The following is a 20,137-nucleotide window of genomic DNA, read 5'->3' on the forward strand; positions in this document are numbered from 1 at the left end:
GGAAATGGTATAAAAATGTTTCATTTTGTATTTTACCACATTTTCTTCATGCTTTTTTCCATTGATAAATTCTTGGGTTGCTTCCGCATTTGGCTTTTTCAGATAATGCTACTGGGAATATGGGTTTGCAAATATCTGTTTGAGGCTTAGCTTTCAGTTCTTTTGATTATGTACCCAGAAGTGAAATTGCTGGCTCTTATGGTAATTTTGTTTTTAATTTTATGAGGAAGTGCCATCCTGTTTTCTATAGTGCGTTCACCATTTTATATTCTAGCAGTGTATAGGGTTCTAATTTCTCCATATCTTTGACAACACTAGTCAATTTCTCTTTTTTTGGATAGTGACCATCTTACTGGTTATAAGTTGGTATCTTATTGCAGTTTTTATTTGCATTTCTAGAATGCAAATTGTTATGAGCATCTTGTTATGTACTTTTTGACTATTTGTATATATTATTGGGAGAAATGTCTGTTCAGTTCCTTTGCCCATTTAAATCAGCTTGGTTGTTTTATGTTGTTGAATTGTGTGTTCTTTATATATTCTTTACATATTCTGAATATTAACATTTTACCACATACCTGTGTTTGCAAATATTTTTCACATTCCAAAGGATAAAGAACCCTATTCAACAATGAAAAGTGAAAAAATCCTTTTCACTCTGTTGAATGGGTCCTTGGATGCACAGTTTTTAATTTTGATATAGCCCAGTGTATCTATTTTTATTATTGACAACAAAACCACAATAATATTGACTTTTTCCTTTCAGAGATACCCAGATATTCTCCAACTTAAAAAAAAAAAAAAAAAACTTAAGAAAAACCTGTTGGCTTTCTAGTTGTTATCCTGTTTCTTGTTTTCCTGTAATGATGTACATTTAATTAAAATTTTGCCTTTATTCAGCATTCATTCAAGCAGTATTTATTAAGTTCCTGTTTATAAGATATCAAACAAATTATAAAATAATATGTCTATAAGAAGTTTTAAGTCTAATTGGTTCTGTTTTTCCCATTTGAAGTACTTACTTTTTTCTTCCTCTTCTATATTTCCAATTACTTGTTAGAAGCCATTTTTTTATATTCTACCTCAAGTCCCTTCCGTGAGTTTTGTGTGTGTGTGTTTTTAACTGTTGCATGTGTGTCCATTCTGGTCAGCTGTTAACATAAATCATTTTAATCACTTATCTTAAATCGTTTTATCACTTATCCACAAGGTTAATAATGCAAGTAGTAAAGTTTTCTATGGGGGTGGAGGGTGAAGGGAGCTCCCCATTTGCTAGACTTGCTCTCCAGAGGTTTCTTTTAATTGTTTTGGTGGGCATCAACATGTTTCCAACAAATGTGCTTGCAATTCTGCTTCTTTAGTATCAGTGTTAGTTGTCATTAAATGACTTAGATGAAATTCTCCCACATAACATTTCCCTACCCCAGTATCTCAATATGGTTATACCACTGTTTTTAATTAAATCAATAATCAGTGTTCACCGTGATTTGATCAATATTTTTTACTGCTAAAGTAATTACTTTATCAAGATTACATTGCTTGTAAAGCTTGTGTGTTAATTATTGCTGTGTTTTCCATTTTTTAAAAGTATCTATATCCTAGCTGGGTATGATGGCAAATGACTATCATCCCAGCTACTCTGGAGCCTGAGGCAGAATTGTGAGTATGAGCCAGCTTGGGCAACAAAAGAAGACCCCATCTATAATAATAATAATATCCATCTTTCTGTCCTGAATTCCATCCAAATCTTATATTCCATTGAATCTCCTACTTCCTATTTTTATTTCCTATTTTCCTGTAGACTTTCTTCCCCATCTTTTGTTCCATTTTGAACTGTTGCCTCTCTATAGTAGTTGTACAAGGTTAACATCCTGGAGTTTCTGTTTGAGCTCCAGTTTGATCTTTTGATGTGTTTAGTTGACCATTATTTTATTAATAGGTTTTGAAGCACAGATACCCAAGAAGTAACCTTTAAATCCTAATATATCTAAAAATGCATGTATTTTTCCTTCAAAGTTGATTGCTTGAGTTACATGCAAAATTCTAGGATGAAAATCACTTTCTCAGGCAGGGTGCAGTGGTACACACCTATAATCCCAGCAACTCTGAAGGCTGAGAAAGGAGGATCATAAATTTGACACCAGCATATGGGGCTTAGCAAAATGTATCTCAAAAAATAAAAGACTGGAGATGTGGCTTAGTGGTAGAGTGACACTCCCTTAGTTCAATCCCCAGTACTGCAAGGAAAAAATAAACAAAGGAGGGAAAGGAAAAGGAAAGGAATCAGCATTGTTGCCCTTATGAACACAGTTCTTATTTCTTTTTTCTATAACCTGTATTTTCTATTTAGTTCTGACTGTGGAAGTTTTTAGGATCATCTCATTAAACCTTAGTGTTCCAAAATATGGTAATGATGTATGTACTGTGAGTCTTTTTCGTTTATTGAGCAGGACGTGTGATAGGCTCTTTCTTCTTTTTTTTTTTTTTTTTTTTTTGGGGGGGGGGCGGGTACCAGTGATTGAACTCAGTGCACTCAACCACTGAGCCATATCCCCAGCTCTATTTTATTTTATTTAGAGACAGGGTCTCACTGAGTTGCTTAGTGCCTCAAAGTTGCTGAGACTGGCTTTCAACTTGCATTCCTCCTGTCTTAGCCCCCTAAGCTGCTGAGATTATAGGCATGCGCCATTACCCCTGGCCTGTAATGGGCTTTTTCAGTCTGAAGATTCACAGTCCTTCATTCTGAGAAACTTGGTTATATTATTTCTTTGACAGCTTCCCCTCTGCTTTTTTTTTTTTTTTTTTTTTTTTTTTTTTTTTTTCTTTCTTTCCAGAATTTGTGTGGGTCTCAATTAATTCTTTCCAGTTAATCCTCTGTATATCTTTTAACAATAAGAACTGCCAATTCTGAGGGTTTACTATAATCCAAGGTCTGGTCTTGATACTATGAATCCAACTTGCACTATGAATCCTGTAAGCAAATGCTCTTATTTTGCAAACAAAACAGCTAGTAACCACCAAATCAGGGATTTGAACAAAGACTATCAAGTAACAAATTCAGCCATCATAATCCCTTTTTAGTCTCTTCTCCCTCCATATTTTTCTTCCTGTCTTGATCTTCCTTTTTTTTTTCTTATAAATTAATTATTGCTAGGTACCCTTTTTTTTTATTCTCAACTGACTTATTTCATAGCATCATCTCATATTATGGTTGTAATGTCCTTCTATTATCTGTGAGCATACTGATTAGAGGGTTTTCTTTTTTATTTAAATAAATTCATTTTCAAGTCTAAATAATCTGCAAATATATACTTATCATACCAAATTAAGTCTAAAAGTATAGCATCAAATTAAATCATTCTTTACTCTCCTCTTCATCTCTTCCCTCTAAGATTTAAATATTCTCAACAGCTTTCTTTTGTACCTTTTTCTACATGTTTTCAGTTATTCATAAATTTTTTTATTTTTTACTTGAAGTATACTGTACATATTGTTCACCAAGTAGTATGTCCTAAGGAGCTTTCCATATCCATTTATGAACTATATTTTTTTTAAAATCCTCTGTTCACATTTAGGTAGCTCCTGATTTTCCTTCTATTCAAATAATACTACCTTAATCAACCTTCAAGCTTGTATACTGAAGTAATACATTATTGAGGTAATACTGTAATGTACTACTTAGAAGTGGAAATTTGGAATCAAAAGCTACAGATTTGGGGGCTGGGGGTGTGACTCAGTGGTAGATCACTAGCATAGAAGGGTGAGGCTCTGGATTCAGTCCCCAGCACTGTAAAAGCTAAAAATGAAAAACTTCAGATTTTTATCAATTTTTAGTTTAATATTTTACTGATTACTACATTCATATTATTATAGATCATAAAATATAAAAGATATACAGAGAAGAAATTCCATCACTCCTTTGCCTTCCTGCCACCCCCCTTTCTGTCCTTATAGCAAAAATTTGTATTCGTTTCTTATACATCATTCCAGCAGTATTTTGTAATAATGTATAAGTAAGCAGCATTATGTATTTTTCTTTCTCTTTTCTTTACACAATGGTAGCACACTACATGATTTTGTACTTGGCATTTCTTTACCCAGAATAACCTGAGATCAATCTGTAACAATATAAATTATTATATTTAATAACTCATTACTAATGGCTGCATATTATTTTATCATGTGAATCATGTATTTAGACATCAGTTGATACAAATCTAAGTTGTTTTGGCCTTTTGATAATACATACAGTGATGCTATGAATGAACATATATAGGTGTCAGTTCTCAGTAGGGTGAATTCTAGTGTACGAAACTACTAAGGCATTTGTGCATTTGTAATTTGGGTTGCCTGACATGTAGAAATGTAAATTGTTTGTTTGTTTGCATTTCTTTCATTTCCTGCATGGTCCTTGCTTCTCCTTTTATTAATAGTTTTGGGTTTGGGGACTTTTTTGTTTGTGTTTTTTTTTTTTTGTTTTGTTTTGTTTTTGTTTTGTTTTTGGTTTGTCATCTCACATTGGAGATTTTCTTATATCTTGTGATCTTTTGGTCATCTGTTCATATTTAAATGTGGCAAGAAAAAAGAAAAAAACTTTAAAGTTCATATATAGCCAGAATTTGTCCTCCAGAGATCAGAATCATCTAAACTTCTGCTGTGTGGTACACACTGGCTGTTAGTAGCAGTTTTGGACGTGGTCAGGGAATATTCCATTTCCATTTGGAGAAGAGAACTATTTTGTTAACAGTCTTAACAAGTCCTCATTCCCATCATATTCCCCCTTCCTACCCACAATTACCTCCTATCATACTGGCTTTAGTTTCTACCTCACTTTTGTAGTCTGCTAATTCCCACTTGTTCCTTTTAAATTTTTCCAAAGGGGTGAACTAGTTCTACTACCTGTGGGGAAGTGGGTAGCTGACTACTGTTACTCAGTGCCTTGGGGATAGGGGTATTTATTCCTTATATTTTTTTATTTTAATACGTAACCTATTATATTTAACTACAGTCCTTCTTCGTTGACATTTGATTTGGCAGTGCAAGCCCTAATTAGTGTTTAATTTAATATCCTAACAGCCAAAGTCAGAGTACTTTTTAGATCTCTGAGATGTTTATCAGCAGAGGAAATACAGTAGAATTAACTTTCTCACCTCTTATTCACTCTGCAAGTCACCATATTCTATCTTCACTACAATTATTAGGCAGGGGCCACCAATAATTCAAGTCAATGGATTTGATTGGATAAGAACCTTAATTTTATTCATTGTGGGTTTTTTTTCCCTCTATGTACACATTTATTTGTCACTAAAAATTAAAATAGTAGAAAATTTCCTTTTATTGCAACTCAAATTTTTGAAAATCAGAAAATCTAATTATCTACTCTAATTATTACACTCTAATCAAGTCAGTGGATTTGATTGGATAAGAACCTTAACTTTATTCATTGTGTTGTTAATATATATTACATGTGCTCCCATCTCCCTCTGGAAGAAATTAATGAAACAATCAAGATATAAAACCCATACATATATTTGGAAATGTATCTTACTTACTTTGCTTCCTTCTTTATCTTTCCCTCCTCCACACTTCATCTGCCCCCTTACCCTCATCCATGTTAATCTGCCACCTATCAACAGTAGTACTATTGTATTTCTAAATACTTGGTTAAAAATTGAGTTAAGGATCTTGGCTTCAGTTTATTTACTGCAAGTAAGTGGACTTATAAGAAGCCGCAGATCACTCAGCTCTTAGACAATATTCCCTGAAGTATTATGTTTCATTTAGTAACCAGAGTAGACATGACTAAGGCTTATCTGTTAATGTACCTGTCATCTTCTTTCTGAGAGTTTATAGATGTCCTGGAATGGAGAAATTTTATAAATAAACTTGTCACTGTAGAGCAGTTGTTCTTAGCCTTGGCTAAAAATTAGAACTACTCAAGGAGCTTTAATTATACACAGACACACACATACATACAACATATAGTTGTAAATGAATTTGTTTGAAAAATATACAAGATTATTCAACATTAATGTATTAGTGTCTGGATTTTTGTTACTCTCAAGCTTCAGAAAATTATGAAAAGGAATATAGGTGGTAAATTACAACAGTTTAAAGATTATATCCTTTGTTTTTAATCTGTTTGTTTTTTTAATGAATGGACAGATTTTTTTATTTAAAAAAATAAAGCAGGCATTCTGTCATGAAAATACTATTATCTAAAATATATAAAGACTTCTAGTTTAAGCTACCTACTGCTGTGAATGGAAACATTTCTAACCATTAATAAGTCCAGTAAGGAAGTCTTTATATCTCTGTGTACAGATGCACAGGATAGCAGGGTTCCAAGATGTATTCTGTTAATGGAATAATATCCAACTCAAACTTTAATGATGACACTTTAAATTCTTAATCATGTGTTTAAGTCTTTAATTGTATTTGTGGATATGAGGAGGAAAGACACCTAGGAGGTCAAACTCATTTACTGTTATTTTGTTACATAGCCCTAACTTGGACTGTCCTAACTTGGAATCTCCCTTCCCTACCCCACTTATATGCTCTATTCCTAGTAGGTTTTTATAGTTAAAATAAAATTTAAGAAATTACATATGAACTACAAGCATTTTTCTTGCCCTGTCAGATTTGTCTTTTATACTGTACTATTATGTTTAGACTGAAGATTAAAGGGTATTTCAACTTTTCAAAAGGTCATAATGTGGCAGTGTGCCTGGATGTTTTGTTTTTATTTTTTACTGAATCATCTTACTAAAAGATCAGGGAATACAAATGAAAATAAACATATATATTTAAAGGAAAAGTGTAATCAGCAGGGTAGTCCCCCAGGGCTCAGTCCCCCAGAAAGGGTTTATACTGAGCTCCATCATAAAGTCATGAATGCTGGCAGGAAATAGAGTATAAGAACATTAAGCATTAAAGTTGTTAGGAAAATTCACATAAGCATTTTTAATAAGGCAAATAAAAATACATTTTAAAAAATAAGCTATATTACTGAATAGAGTTCATTCTCAGCTACCATTTACAAATGGCTAAAGAAAATCTTTTTAAATTATACCCTGAGAATAGTAACTTTGTGCTCTGTGATGGCCAAAAGAGCAACCATAATGAGCACCATCAGAAAAAAAAGAACAAAATTAGAAATATTTCACCCTTCTACAAAATAATGATGCTGCTAGGTAATGGAGCTTAAACTTCACCAATAGACATTGCAATACTTTTGTGAATTTCTGGTTTGGGAAATGCCATTGATTTTTAGATTTCTTCACTTTCTGTTCATTGCCATTATTATCCACTCTGAAATATCATTTTGTTTTCAGAATAGTTTCCCCTCTACCTTCCTATTATAAAAATTTTCAAACATAACAGATGTTAAAAGAATAATATTGAGAATATCCAGATGTTTCCCCTATCTTCAAGAATTTTTTTTCCTGTAGCATATAAAAATAGTATATATATCATACTTCTCAAAATAAAGATACTTTTTTTTTCAGTACTAGGAATTGAACCCAAGGCCTTTTATGTTCTAGGCAAGTGCTTTACCACTGAACTACATCTCCAGCCCTTTTCAAATTTACCATTAAGTGTGATCTTTGTTGTAGGTTTTCCATGGATGACCCTAATTAATAAGATTGAGAAATTTTCATTCTATCACTTGTCTGTCAAATGTTTTCTGCATTTGAAATAATGGAGTATTAATGAGTTTACTTTCCTCTCTTTTTTTTTTTTTTTTTTTTTTAGTTTTTTAGCATGGAAGATTACATTATTAATTTAAGATTTTTCTTCTTTTCTACTGTAGGCACATGTCACTACAAACTCCCTAAGAAGCATTGCTTTCATTACATCCCATAAATTTTAACATATTGTGTTTTCCTTTTATATTTTCCCCTAAGTAGTTTTTAGTTTCTCTTGTGATTGCTTCTTTGACTCATTGGTTATTAAGAAATTTGTTAACTTCCACATAAATGTGAATTTCTATTTCTTTTAATTGTTAATTTCTAATTTCATTCTATTATGGTCAGAGAAAATATTTTATATGGTCTTAGTCCTTTTAAACTTAAGGTTGTTTCCATGACCTAAAATATGATCAATCCTAGAGAATGTGTTCCATATGCACTTGAGAAGAATGTGTATATTCTTCTATCGTTAGGTGATGAGGTGTCTGTTAGGTCTAGTTGGTTTGGGGGCATTGTTCAAATTATCTCTGTCCTTATGGATCTTCTGCTTATTTTATCCATTATTGAAAGTGATGGTAGTAAAGTCTCCAGCTATTATCATTGAATTTTCTTTATTTCTTTCATCAGTTTGTTCATTTTTGTTGTTGTTGCATATATATTGAAACTCTATTGTTTGGTACATAGAAGGTTATAGTTGTTATAGTATTTTGATTTTTGCAGTACAGGGATTGAACTTGGGGCCTGATACAGGTGCTCTACTCAGCTCTGTTATTGCTTTTCAGCTGACCATTTTTATCATTAATAATGTATTTGTATTAACAATTTTTGTCTTGAAGTTTTGTTTTCTGATATTAGTGTGTCCACTCCCAGTTCTTTCAGTTGCTTGTTATACATGGTATTATCTTTTTCTGTTCTTTTACTTTTAGCTTACTTGTGTCTTTGAATCTTAGTGTCTATATATAACATATAGTTTGATCACAGTTTATATTAAATCTATTCTGCCAATTCCTCACCTTTAATTGGAAAGTTTAATTCATTTACATGTAATTACTATGAGATACAAATTATACTTGCCATTTTGCTATTTTCTATATGTTCTATGTCCTTTTTTCACTCCTGTTTCCCCATAACTGTCTTTTTTTTGTATTAAATAGGTTTTTCTAGTGAATTATTATAATTCTTTTTTCTCTTACTATATACATTTTAATTATTTTCTTTAATGGTTGCCCCAGATGCTACACTGAACATTTTAATTTATTTAAAAACTAGTTTAGATTAATACCAACTTAAATTTCAAAAGTATACAAAACTTTGTTCATCTATACCTCTGTTCTTATCTCCTGTACATCTAGGAATGTCTTAATTCCTCCTTCACTTTTGAAGAATGTTTTTTTGTTTTTGTTTTCATTTTGTTTTGTTTTTTGCTGGATATACAGTTCTTAGTTAATAATCTTTTCTTTTTTGCACTGTGTATATGTTGTCTCTCTGCCTCCTGGCCGTCATATATTCTTATGAGAAATAACATGTCGTTCTTGTTGGGGATCCTTTGTGCATAATGAGTCTCTCTGCTCTTGCTTCTTTCAAGACACTTTATTTCCCTTTCAGTTGTTTGATAGTGGTATGTGTAAGTATGGTTTTGAACTTTTACTACCTGTTTTTTGTGCTTTTTTTGTTTGTTTGTTTTTTATATATGAATTAATATTTTTCCTTAAATTTGGAAAGTTTTTTGCTGTTATTTCATAAATATTTTCCCTGCCTTCTTCCTTCTTTGGAACTCCTATTATATGTGTTTTGGAATGTTTAATGGTGTCCCTCAAATCTCTGTGGCATTGTCTGTCTTTACTCTTTTCCTTTCTGTTCTTGAGACATGGTAATCTCATCTGACCACCTCATCTTCATATTTGTTGGTTGTTCCTTCCTCTCAGATGTGCTGTTGAGGCCTTGTATTACATATATCTTCTTTCCAGTTGTTGTACTTTTCAACTCCAGAATTTCATGTTCATTATATGTGTGTGTATGTATACCTATATTCATATGTATATTAAAATGTTTTATAATGTATTATGTATATTTTATAATGTGAAAATATATAATGTATTATGTTTTATATAAATATTTTTATTTGTGTATATAATTTCTATCTGTTGGTATTTTCTGTTTACTGAGATGATTTCCTTTAGCTCTTTAAACATATTTAAAATAGCTGAGTCAGAGTCTTTGGATAGCAAGTCCAATATCTGGTCTTCCTCAGGACAGTTCTCTCCCCTCTCCTTAACACTGGGGATTACACCCAGGGCCTAGCACATTCTAGGCAATCCCTCAACCCTTGCCCATACTCGCCTGAAACTTATGATTCCTCAGTCTGAGCACCATGCTCAGCCCTCAAGGATAACTTCTCTAATGGTTACTTGTTTTTCCTATGTAAGAGCCAAGACACATATGTCTTATTTCTTTGTATAACTCGTAAATTATTTGTTGGAGAGGAGACATTTAATATTATTTAATGTGCACTATGAAAATCAGATTCAACTCCTGCCCAGGGTTTGTGGTTGTCGTTGCTATTGTTGAGTAGTAATTGTGTAGTGACTTTTCTGAACTATAAAGCCTGTATTCTTCATTTTGTCTGGCCGCTGAAATCTTTCCTCAGTGAGCATAGTAGTCATCTAATGAAAGGACAAAGATTTCCTTAAACACCTGAAACCAGTAAATCTCTCAGGCTTTGCCAAGAGGCTCTGTATGTCTTTGGGTACAGTATCAACACTCAATCACATAGTCAACTACTCTTCCATAGCCTCATTTCCTGCTTTGTGGAGGCCTCAAAACTAGCCACAGGTGAAACTTCAGGCTTACTTGGGTCTTTCTTAAGCATATACACAGCATACACACACAGTCCTTTGCATGCATGTGGCCTTCTAGATTCCTGGGAATATGTAAGCATTTTTCTGAACATCTTATTTCTCAGATTTTCTTCAGACTTTGTGGTTAGTCTGTTGTTTGCCACAGCTATTTTCCACCATCTTCAACAGATACATTTAAGAATTTTAGATGTTGATAGACCTTTATTTTATTCATTTATTTATATGTGGTGCTGAGAATCAAACCAAGTGCCTCACACATGGTAGGCAAGCACTCTAACACTGAGCCACAACTCCAACCCCTTACCAGTTGTTTTTTGTTTGTTTGTTTTTTGCGGTGCTGGGGATCGAACCCAGGGCCTTGTGCTTGCAAGGCAAGTACTCTACCGACTGAGCTATCTCCCCAGCCCCTTACCAGTTGTTTTTGACAAATTCTTTTCACTTCACCTCCAAGGAGAAGTCTTTTTTTTTTATAGTAGGCAAGCTCCAGGTTGTCAGATCCATATAATCTTATAGGTGGAGTCTTTGCTATTCAATTTGTTGGGTCAAGACCTTCCTTTTTAAGTGTTTAGTTAATTCGTAATCTATAGGTGGCTCATGTTTATGTTCAAATTGTATATATAATTAATTAAAACAAAGGAGAACTGAGATAATCCAAAAATAAAAATAAGCATATAAAGCTTATACTACATGCATGCAATTAATACATTTATCATATTTATACATATGTATGTGTATATGTACATCTGCTTAAAAATATTACAATCCAAAATTGCCAAGTAATAGTTATATTAAATAGCTATTTCATAGGCAATAATGATGTTTTTCTGTAGAATTTACTATTTAATATGGTTCAATAATAAAGGACACAAGTTTCTTTTTAAAATATTGAGAACTTTTTAGAAGACTGTCCTAAAACTTACTGGGTTTCATTAATTTATAAATTCTAGGATAAGACCTTTATCCTTCAGCATAAGTTCCTTGACTAGGAATGAATCTTTTTTATAGGATAAAATGTCATACATTGGAGCTGTGAGCATAGCTCAGAGAAGCACCTACTTGACCATGCATGAGGCCCTGGGTTCTGTCCCTAACACCCCAAACAAAATTTAAGTCAAACATGATAATTTTTTAAAATATTCATGACAATTTAACTCTGCTTTAAACTAATTTTGTATCAAACAAAGCAATCTTTCAGATAATATATATTCATTGTGTTGCTACCACAAAAATAAATATCACCATGTGAATTTCAGAATTAATATTTGATCTTAGTTTAAGTTTGGTTTGACTACTAACAACTCAGAATTTCTCATCAGAACTTAAACTGGAAGACACTATAATTAGCCAACAGACTTAAGCAGGCTTTTCCAACCATGCTACCCACTGGGACACCAAACCTTCACATGCATTACACTGTGTACTCCTGTGCTGTTCTTGAATGTACATGCCAAATGCTAAAGCCCAGTGAATTTTAGCCATTCTTCAACTGTGTATTATTGTTCTGCCCTGAACTGGGAACAATATGAAAAAGGCAAATTTTTACAGCCAAGATCAGGACTTTCAAAGAGTTTTCTCTCTAGTCTCAAAATCTAATTACTCCTTTAAAATCTAATTATTCCTTCAACAACTGTTCCACTTTCAGAGGCTCGAACTAATTACGTATTTGGCCATGCTACTTTTACTCGATTTGCCTTCCAGATTGCCTAGCAGATACATTATTTGATGAGTACTTTAAAGAGAATAATTTTACCATGTCTTTGTAACTTCCCTAAATTTCTGTATTCTTTATTGTTATCTGTAACACATGAATACTAAGACTTACCGAACTATAACAGTGTGAATTTAAGTTTTAAAAAAGGTGACTCTGGATAGAAAAATGGTAATTCTTAATAAATTCTCTTTAAATATTAGGAAAAATGATGAAAGTATCTCATATGTGAGATAAGCAAATTAAATTAACCAAATCATCCCCAGATATACCTCTCTTTTGCAAGTTCCTTTTCTATAAAATCTGATTATTAAAATTAACTGCCTCAGGCTTGTTGGGAGGATTAAATGAGATAACAGCACTCAAAAAATGTCAGGTAACAATTTGTAAGTGGCATAAATAAGCACTAAAGAGTGAATCACTACATAGATTGTGAATTGCTTATTCATGGTCATGTTGAATATTAGGCTTATTTTTGTTCTTAAAAACAATTTAAGGGCTGGGGTTGTGGTTCAGTGGTAGTGTGCTCACCTAGCATGCATGAGGACCTGGGTTCAATCCTCAGCACCACATAAAAATAAAGGTATTATGTCCACCTATAACTAATATATATATATATATATATGTACACACACACACACACACACACATATATACACACACAAATAAAGATCAAGAGTAAAAAATTATATCAAACAATTTCATTTTAAGAATGCTGAGAGTGTTTGTGAGCCTGTGAACAGAACATTTTTTGTTTCTTGCCTTTTTTTAAAATTATTTTTAGTTGTAGATGAACACAGTACCTTTATTTTATTTATTTTCATGAGGTGCTGGGGATCAAATCCAGTGACTCATCTGTGCTAGGCAAGCACTTACTATTAAGCTACAACCCCAACCCTGTCAACTCTTTTTTGAGTCTTGCATAAATACAATCTGACACTAGGTGTTAATTGACAACATATCTTACTTTATCAACTTTCAGTTAAAGTTATAAAGCAGGAAAACAAGATGTAAGCTAACCAAGATCTCTACATAGCCTGGAATGACCTATGGTTAATGTAGCACTGGTTTCAAAATTATGAATACAGATGCTGCAGATACTCTATTAGATTTAAAACAGAATCATTGAATATCTAGGTCTTTCCAGTGGGTAAAAGAATTAATAGAATTTATATTCTTTAAAAATTGGAACAACTGAAATTTGGATAGGCCACCTCACAACATCAAGCTATTCCTTCTAGGGGAACTGTTCACATTGAGTTAGTCCATTATTTAAGAGTATGACCATTTCTACAGCTGTTAGGAAGTTGAACTTCTGAATTCATTTCCAATTGTAAGCTTTCACAAAAAGGGGATGCTAAGGGAACAGGGGGAGAACATTAGACAAGAACCTCTATGCTCTCATTTTTAACATCATCAGTAAAAGGAGATGTTGGTATAGATGATCTCTAAGGTTTCCTTTAGTTCTACCATATCATGTTTCTAAATTTTAAACCATCTAGTAGTAATCTCTAATGTCTAACTTGCATGATGTTTCTATTGGAAATTATCCCAGTTTGTGAGCCTGATACATGTGTGGAAACTTAAAACACTGCTGGATGAGCTGGATGTACTCATTTTAGAGTGTGGGTTGAAATGTATTTGAAAAAACTTCGTCTCAATATTATATCTTACTCCAAATTTCCTGAGTGCTCTTGAAAGCAATACTATATATCCTGAGGGTGAAGGCAGCTACCTAAACCTGAGTTAATAGTGTCTCCAAAGAGCAGTGATTCTATAAATCTTGGCGCATCACTTGAAGATCTGTTGCTTTGTCAGAGGGATCAAATTGTATTGAAATAGCATCTTACTCTGTAATGCTAAATTCTGTCACTCACTAAATTGGTTCCTCCTTCTTTTGCAGGAGCTACTGTGACAATCTTGGTTACCATCCATTGAGTGCTGCTGACTTCGGAAAGATAATGAAAAATGTCTTTCCAAACATGAAGGCACGTCGTTTGGGCACTAGAGGCAAATCTAAATATCCTTTACCAGAAGGTTACTACTAATCTCTTTAGGTTCACACTAATAGAAAATCTGCTATTGTAGTTCAGCTAGTGACTATATTTAGAAATAAATTTAAGTCAACAAATAGAAACAGTTCAAAAGTACTTAGTAGAATAATTTTCCTAGCTTTTGTCAAACTGCAAAAAATAAATAAATAAATAATGGTTATTAGGATCGTTATAGATTTTATCTTTCTCTATCACTATATCACTCCTTTGCTTTAACAGTAAGAGTTTATAATTCCGGCAATCGGGAGGCTGAGGCAGGAGGATCACAAGTTCAAAGCCAGCCTCAGCAACTTATCAAGACCCTAAGACACTTAGCAAGAACCTGTCTCTAAATAAAATGTAACAGGGTTTAGGGATGTGGCTCCGTGGTTAAGCGACCCAGGGCTCATTCCTGGGTACTAAAAATAATAAAGAATTAATCAAATATGCCATATATTCAGAAATTATATCACTAAAAGTAGAGAAAGATGTTAGCTTATGTTCTCTCTTGAGTCTAATTTAGAAACACAGGGATCTCCTTAGTAGTAATATTAGTAGTAGTAGAAGTAGTAGTAGTAGTAGCAGCAGTAGTAATGGTCAACATTCAAAAAAATTTCTTGTGGAAAGCCTGTATTAAAATTGAAGTGAGGGCTGGGGAGATAGCTCAGTCGCTAAAGTGCTCGCCTTGCAAGCACAGAGCCCAAGGTTCGATCCCCAGTACTGCAAAAAAAAAAAAAAAAAAAAAATTGAAGTGAGGACACAGGAAAGGTTCTTGTCATGGAAGAAATACTTAGGAGCAAACGGAAGTAAGGAAATGAAAATTAAATATTTATTAAAATTTTTTCTCCTTTTGCAAGAAGATGGTAAAATAGTGGTCTCTGTTATTAGAAGTACATTCATTTTCTCCCTGCTTAGCTCTTGGCCTTTTTCAAAACAAATTGTTACTAAGGAAGAGATGAGAGAAAGGGGAAGGGAGGAAGGCTGCTCTTCTAAAAGAGTTCCAGGTGTTCTTTAACCACTTAGTGCATGACCTATCCTTGTTTCCTGATTATAAACAAAAGTGCCTTGATGTGTCTTTGGCGTGTTACAGATGATAATCCTGTATGTTTCAGTGGAAAAAGAAATGAAAAGGTTAAAGCCCTTGTGACACTCTTGAGTGTTGTTTTTGACCCAGTGCCCTGGGCTAAAGTTTCCCTTCCCTGTGCCAGGTTTCCATCTGGCTATTCCTTTCCTTCTGACCTGTTTGTTACTGGTGGCTGGCACAGCATATTAGGAACATTTATTCATAAAATTTGTAACAGATGAGAGTCATTGCATTTAGAGTATTTAACATTCTACAAGAATTATTCCAGTTTCAAAAGAATATAAAAGTATTCTTTGTTTCTAATATTAAGGTTTTTCTTACTGAAGAATTTAGAAAGTACATGTTATCTTATGCTAATCTTATTCTCATTTCGTATGTTACTTTTCAAGTATTGTCAATGTAGGCAGTCCATTTAATTTGGAGTACTTTGAACCTTAACCATTTATTACATATTGTTACAGTGGACTAAGGAAAAAAGCTTTTGTTCATATGCCAACACTGCCCAACCTTGACTTTCACAAAACTGGAGATGGGGTAAGAATTCTACCAAGTCTTTTTAATAAGTAGAATTGTGGGGGCTAGGATGTAGCTTAATGGTAGAGTGTACCTAGCATGTACAAGGTCCTAGGATCAATTCCCAGTACCACAAAAAAAAAAAAAATTGTATACCTTCATATCAAAATTGAAATACATCCTGCAAAAACCTCATTTGAATGAAACCAAGAACCAGAAACTGTGCCCTTTACAAAGTAAATAAGCAAAAATATCCCACTGTGGTTGAAAGATATTAATGTATATGACCTATATCAACTTGAAATTTGGGACAACAAAGACCCAAAGTTCAATGATTTGTAGATTTGTCCATGATATATATTTGACTATGTGTGCATGTTTGTACAGTCAGGAGAAAAAGTTGTAAAATAAGAGAAAATATAGCATAGTTGTACTGGCAGCTGTTTTAGCATTTTGAAAGATTTAAAACATCTTAGTCTCTGTATATGTTTAACAACTATTTGAAATATATACAGATACTGCTGACTGCTGTGCACTGGTGCATGTGTCTCATATATGCCAATAGTCTATTTCATGTTACTTTGGCCCAACAGATTTAGATTATATCTCCTAATAAGAATACATGTCTTGAATGTGCTTCAATGTAATTTCTCTAAACTTTATTTAAAAGTTAATTTGTTCTTTTTACCTTTGTTTAGTTGGAAGGAGCTGAACCTTCTGGGCAGCTTCAGAATATTGATGAGGAAGTTATATCTTCTGCTTGCCGTCTTGTTTGTGAGTGGGCCCAGAAAGTGTTAAGCCAGCCATTTGACACAGTCTTGGAATTAGCCCGCTTCCTCGTAAAAAGTCACTATATAGGCACCAAGTCAATGGCAGCTTTAACTGTAATGGCAGCAGCACCAGCAGGTATGAAATTATTATTAAGCTAAAACTGGCAGTGTTACTGTATTTAGAGTTGGTAGCAAAAGAAGAGTTTAACCAGAAAACTTCATCTTTTTAGTATTTGTATAAGTTCATTCTTACTCCACTTTACACTAAATTTAGAGGGATTTATTAAGTCAATAAAATAAAAATTCTTTCATTATAGAACTTGCTGTTCTATTTTTGTATAACACTCTGCTGAAATATAAAATTACTTGAATTGCCCTGAAGATATTTTATTAACTTTTTCATTGCTGTTTTTAAATTTAAAGAATATGTGTACATATACTTTTAAGTATACATGTACCTAAACTAGTGAATTAAATATTAGAAGTTAAATAAGATTTAATTTTTAAATTACATGTTAGACTCCTATCCCAGAAACAAAGCTTATAAATAAATGGTCTTTGGACACTGTGACAGGTAACTTTGTTTCACAAGAAATAAAATGTTTGAAGCATTACTATAAAGTAACAAGAGTGATTTTTTTAAATACCCATTCAAATGAGAATTTGAATTCAAAGAGTAATTTTTTGAATTGACAGTTTTAGGAATTTCAGGAATAAACAGTAGTGTTGGAATAAATGACTCCCTTCTAAATTAATAGCTATCTAAAGTATCAGTTCTGATGAAACTTTTAAAATGTCTTATTTGCTCATACTTTACAAACCTAAAGAAGAATGAATAAATCCCTTTACTCTCAAAAATTATTTCTATGAAAAGTATATTAATATGAAATTTGTTTTTCAAGATGATTCTTATAAGTATTAAATCTACAGATTTATCCTGACCAGAATTATAGTATTTGTCGGGTGTTTGTGCGTGTAATCCGTCCTCTCATTTTATAGTTCAGGACTAAGTTCAGCCATATAGTCTCTTATAAGAGCTAGTCATAATGTTTCCTATCTGCATGTAAACTGTGTACTACTTAAGTTTGTTCACTCATACACACAAGCAAGCGAGTGCTTGAACAGCCCACTATAACTCAATAGCTCACCTGTGTTACCTCATTTAATTCCCCCCAGCAGTCATGTGGGACAGGTGATTTTTATTCACAATTTTTGAATCAGGAAGCAGACTTCGGGAGGTTAGTAGCTTATCCATGGGCAGATAAGTGGTGGGGTCAAGATATGAATCCTGATTTATCTATCTCCAAAGCCCAGGCTAATTCTGTTATATCATATTGCCTTCTTCTGGCAACTTTCTCTGTTTTCTTTTTCCTACCCTACTAACACCAAGAAGGGTTCACAAGAGTGAAGACTTGGGAGGCATCATGGGGGAAAGAAGCATCAGCCTCTCTCTTATTTCCCACTTTATTCACAAATCTGACTGAAAGAAATGTTAAATAAGTAGAATGAGTGAATTTTTAAGGTTTGTAAGTGTAAATAAAGGTTTTTCTTTAAATAAAAGTACTACAAATTACACTTATAAACAGGTGTTTTCCCTTTTGAAAGCAGTTAACTTGGAAGACTATACACTTTGCCAATTTATCATTACTCAAACATTTTTAAAATCTCTTTGAAATTTTGTTCTCAGACCTTACTAAATTTTTTTGAAATATTCTTGATGGTAAATTAATTCTTGTCCTTTGACAGTGAATTTGGTTTTTTATAAATATAGTCTCCATATTAAGAACAGGTTGTGTTACAAATGTCCTTTCGTAAGTCAGCTGCTTGGAACTCATTCCTGTCCAGAAACCCTGGCAGGAGAATCAAGACAACCCAACTGTGAGCCATTGGCAGAGGCTCTCCAGGGTGTATGTGCTGAGAAGTCCAACTGAGCTCAGGGGCCAGGAGGAAACAATGCAGCTGGATTTGAAGAGTAAAACAATACTATGTGATAAAAAGAGGTCAAAAGATGAGGGAATACTGACCAGTGAGTATGTGGGAAAGTTACAGTCTCTTCTTTTTTTCTTGGTCCCCCAACCCCTCCCCCCCCACCCTGTAGTTGTTGCTGTTTTCTAGAATAAGGAAAAGCAGAAATTGAGTTGGGGAGAGGGAGAACAAGGCATATCAGAAGGATAGTGTTTTCCTACCCTACCCTTTCTTCTCCCCATTATTTTTACAATCACAATTTACTTTCTAATTATCTTAACACAAAATTAGCTTTTTTGAACATTAATTTTGTTACATAATTTCTTTTACATCATCTCTTTTTTTACTCTTTGTCTTACTACTCTTTTAAAAAGTTTTCAGGCTGGGGAGATAGCTCAGCTGGTAGAGTGCTTGCCTCGCAAGCACAAGGCCCTGAGTTCGATCCCCAGTACCACAAAAAAAAAAAAAAAAAAAAAAAGTTTTCTCATTGACATTTTTCAGAATATCTTAACCTTAGCTTACTGAAAATTCTGCTTCTTAATTTCTCTAGGACATACTGGAATAATCATGTAGTAGCAATTAAAATAGTGGTACCTATTTTTCTGAATTTCTTTAGGCTTAAGCCTGTTTTCCCCACACAAATTTTTCTAAGATATGGGATGGTTTCAGCAAACATTTCTTGGGTGCCTCTTGTGAGCTGAATGTTAAAATCATGAAAATGAATGAATTTCATTCTAATAAAGAAGAATTTACTGACATCTGATAAAATGTAAGAATGCTATTTTGGCATTTATTTTAATTTTTGCACATTTATGATATGGCTACACTTTTAAAAATCATCTGTTATTGTTGATTTATCTAAAACTGTCACCTGGGTTGAACCATATTATTAAGATTTCAAAACCACATTGATGAATATTTATAAATTTGGGAGTTTAATACTTAATGCTGTATAAAGAAATTGAGTTAAAACTTGCTCTTATGGTTGAATTGTCCAGTAGATGGCTACATAATCAAAGAAATAAAGTCTTTGCTTCCTTTTATAAAGGAGAGTATTTATTTAGTTTTTCTTTCTGTTTATTTTCAGGAATTAAAGGAATTACCCAGCCTTCTGCTTTTATACCTACAGCTGAAAGTAATTCCTTTCAGCCACAAGTAAAGACTTTGCCATCTCCTATTGATGCTAAACAGCAGTTACAACGGAAAATCCAGAAAAAGCAGCAAGAACAGAAACTACAATCCCCTTTGCCAGGAGAATCATCAGCAAAAAAATCAGAAGGCTCAACAGCCAATGGAGTGACTAATCTTCCTAATGGAAATTCTGCAATCCTTTCTCCTCAGCCCATTGGTATCGTTGTGGCAGCTGTCCCTAGTCCCATTCCGGTAATATTATATGGTATTTAGCCTTAACTTAGGATGGTGGGAAATCAATCATTTAATTAAAAGTGGCAGATGAGAAGGAAACAAGTTTTATGACCACAGATTCCCACAGTTGTCTTTCATTCAGAATTGATT

At 33.2% G+C, this 20,137-nt stretch overlaps 1 protein-coding gene across 2 annotated transcripts in view; it reads left to right on the top strand.

Annotated features, from left to right (window-relative positions):
- Rfx7 (regulatory factor X7) overlaps window positions 1–20,137 on the top strand; it is a 119,549-nt gene that overhangs the window by 91,712 nt on the left and 7,700 nt on the right. For both annotated transcript variants that reach the window (XM_047539708.1, XM_047539710.1), the window contains exons 6-9: window positions 14,161–14,277; window positions 15,824–15,908; window positions 16,586–16,793; window positions 19,710–20,005. In XM_047539708.1, coding sequence (XP_047395664.1) covers window positions 14,161–14,277; window positions 15,824–15,908; window positions 16,586–16,793; window positions 19,710–20,005 — 706 coding nt within the window. The remainder of the gene's footprint in view (window positions 1–14,160; window positions 14,278–15,823; window positions 15,909–16,585; window positions 16,794–19,709; window positions 20,006–20,137) is intronic.

The sequence above is a fragment of the Sciurus carolinensis genome, chromosome 2 (genome assembly GCF_902686445.1).
Source record: "Sciurus carolinensis chromosome 2, mSciCar1.2, whole genome shotgun sequence".
NCBI classification, from domain to species: domain Eukaryota; kingdom Metazoa; phylum Chordata; class Mammalia; order Rodentia; family Sciuridae; genus Sciurus; species Sciurus carolinensis.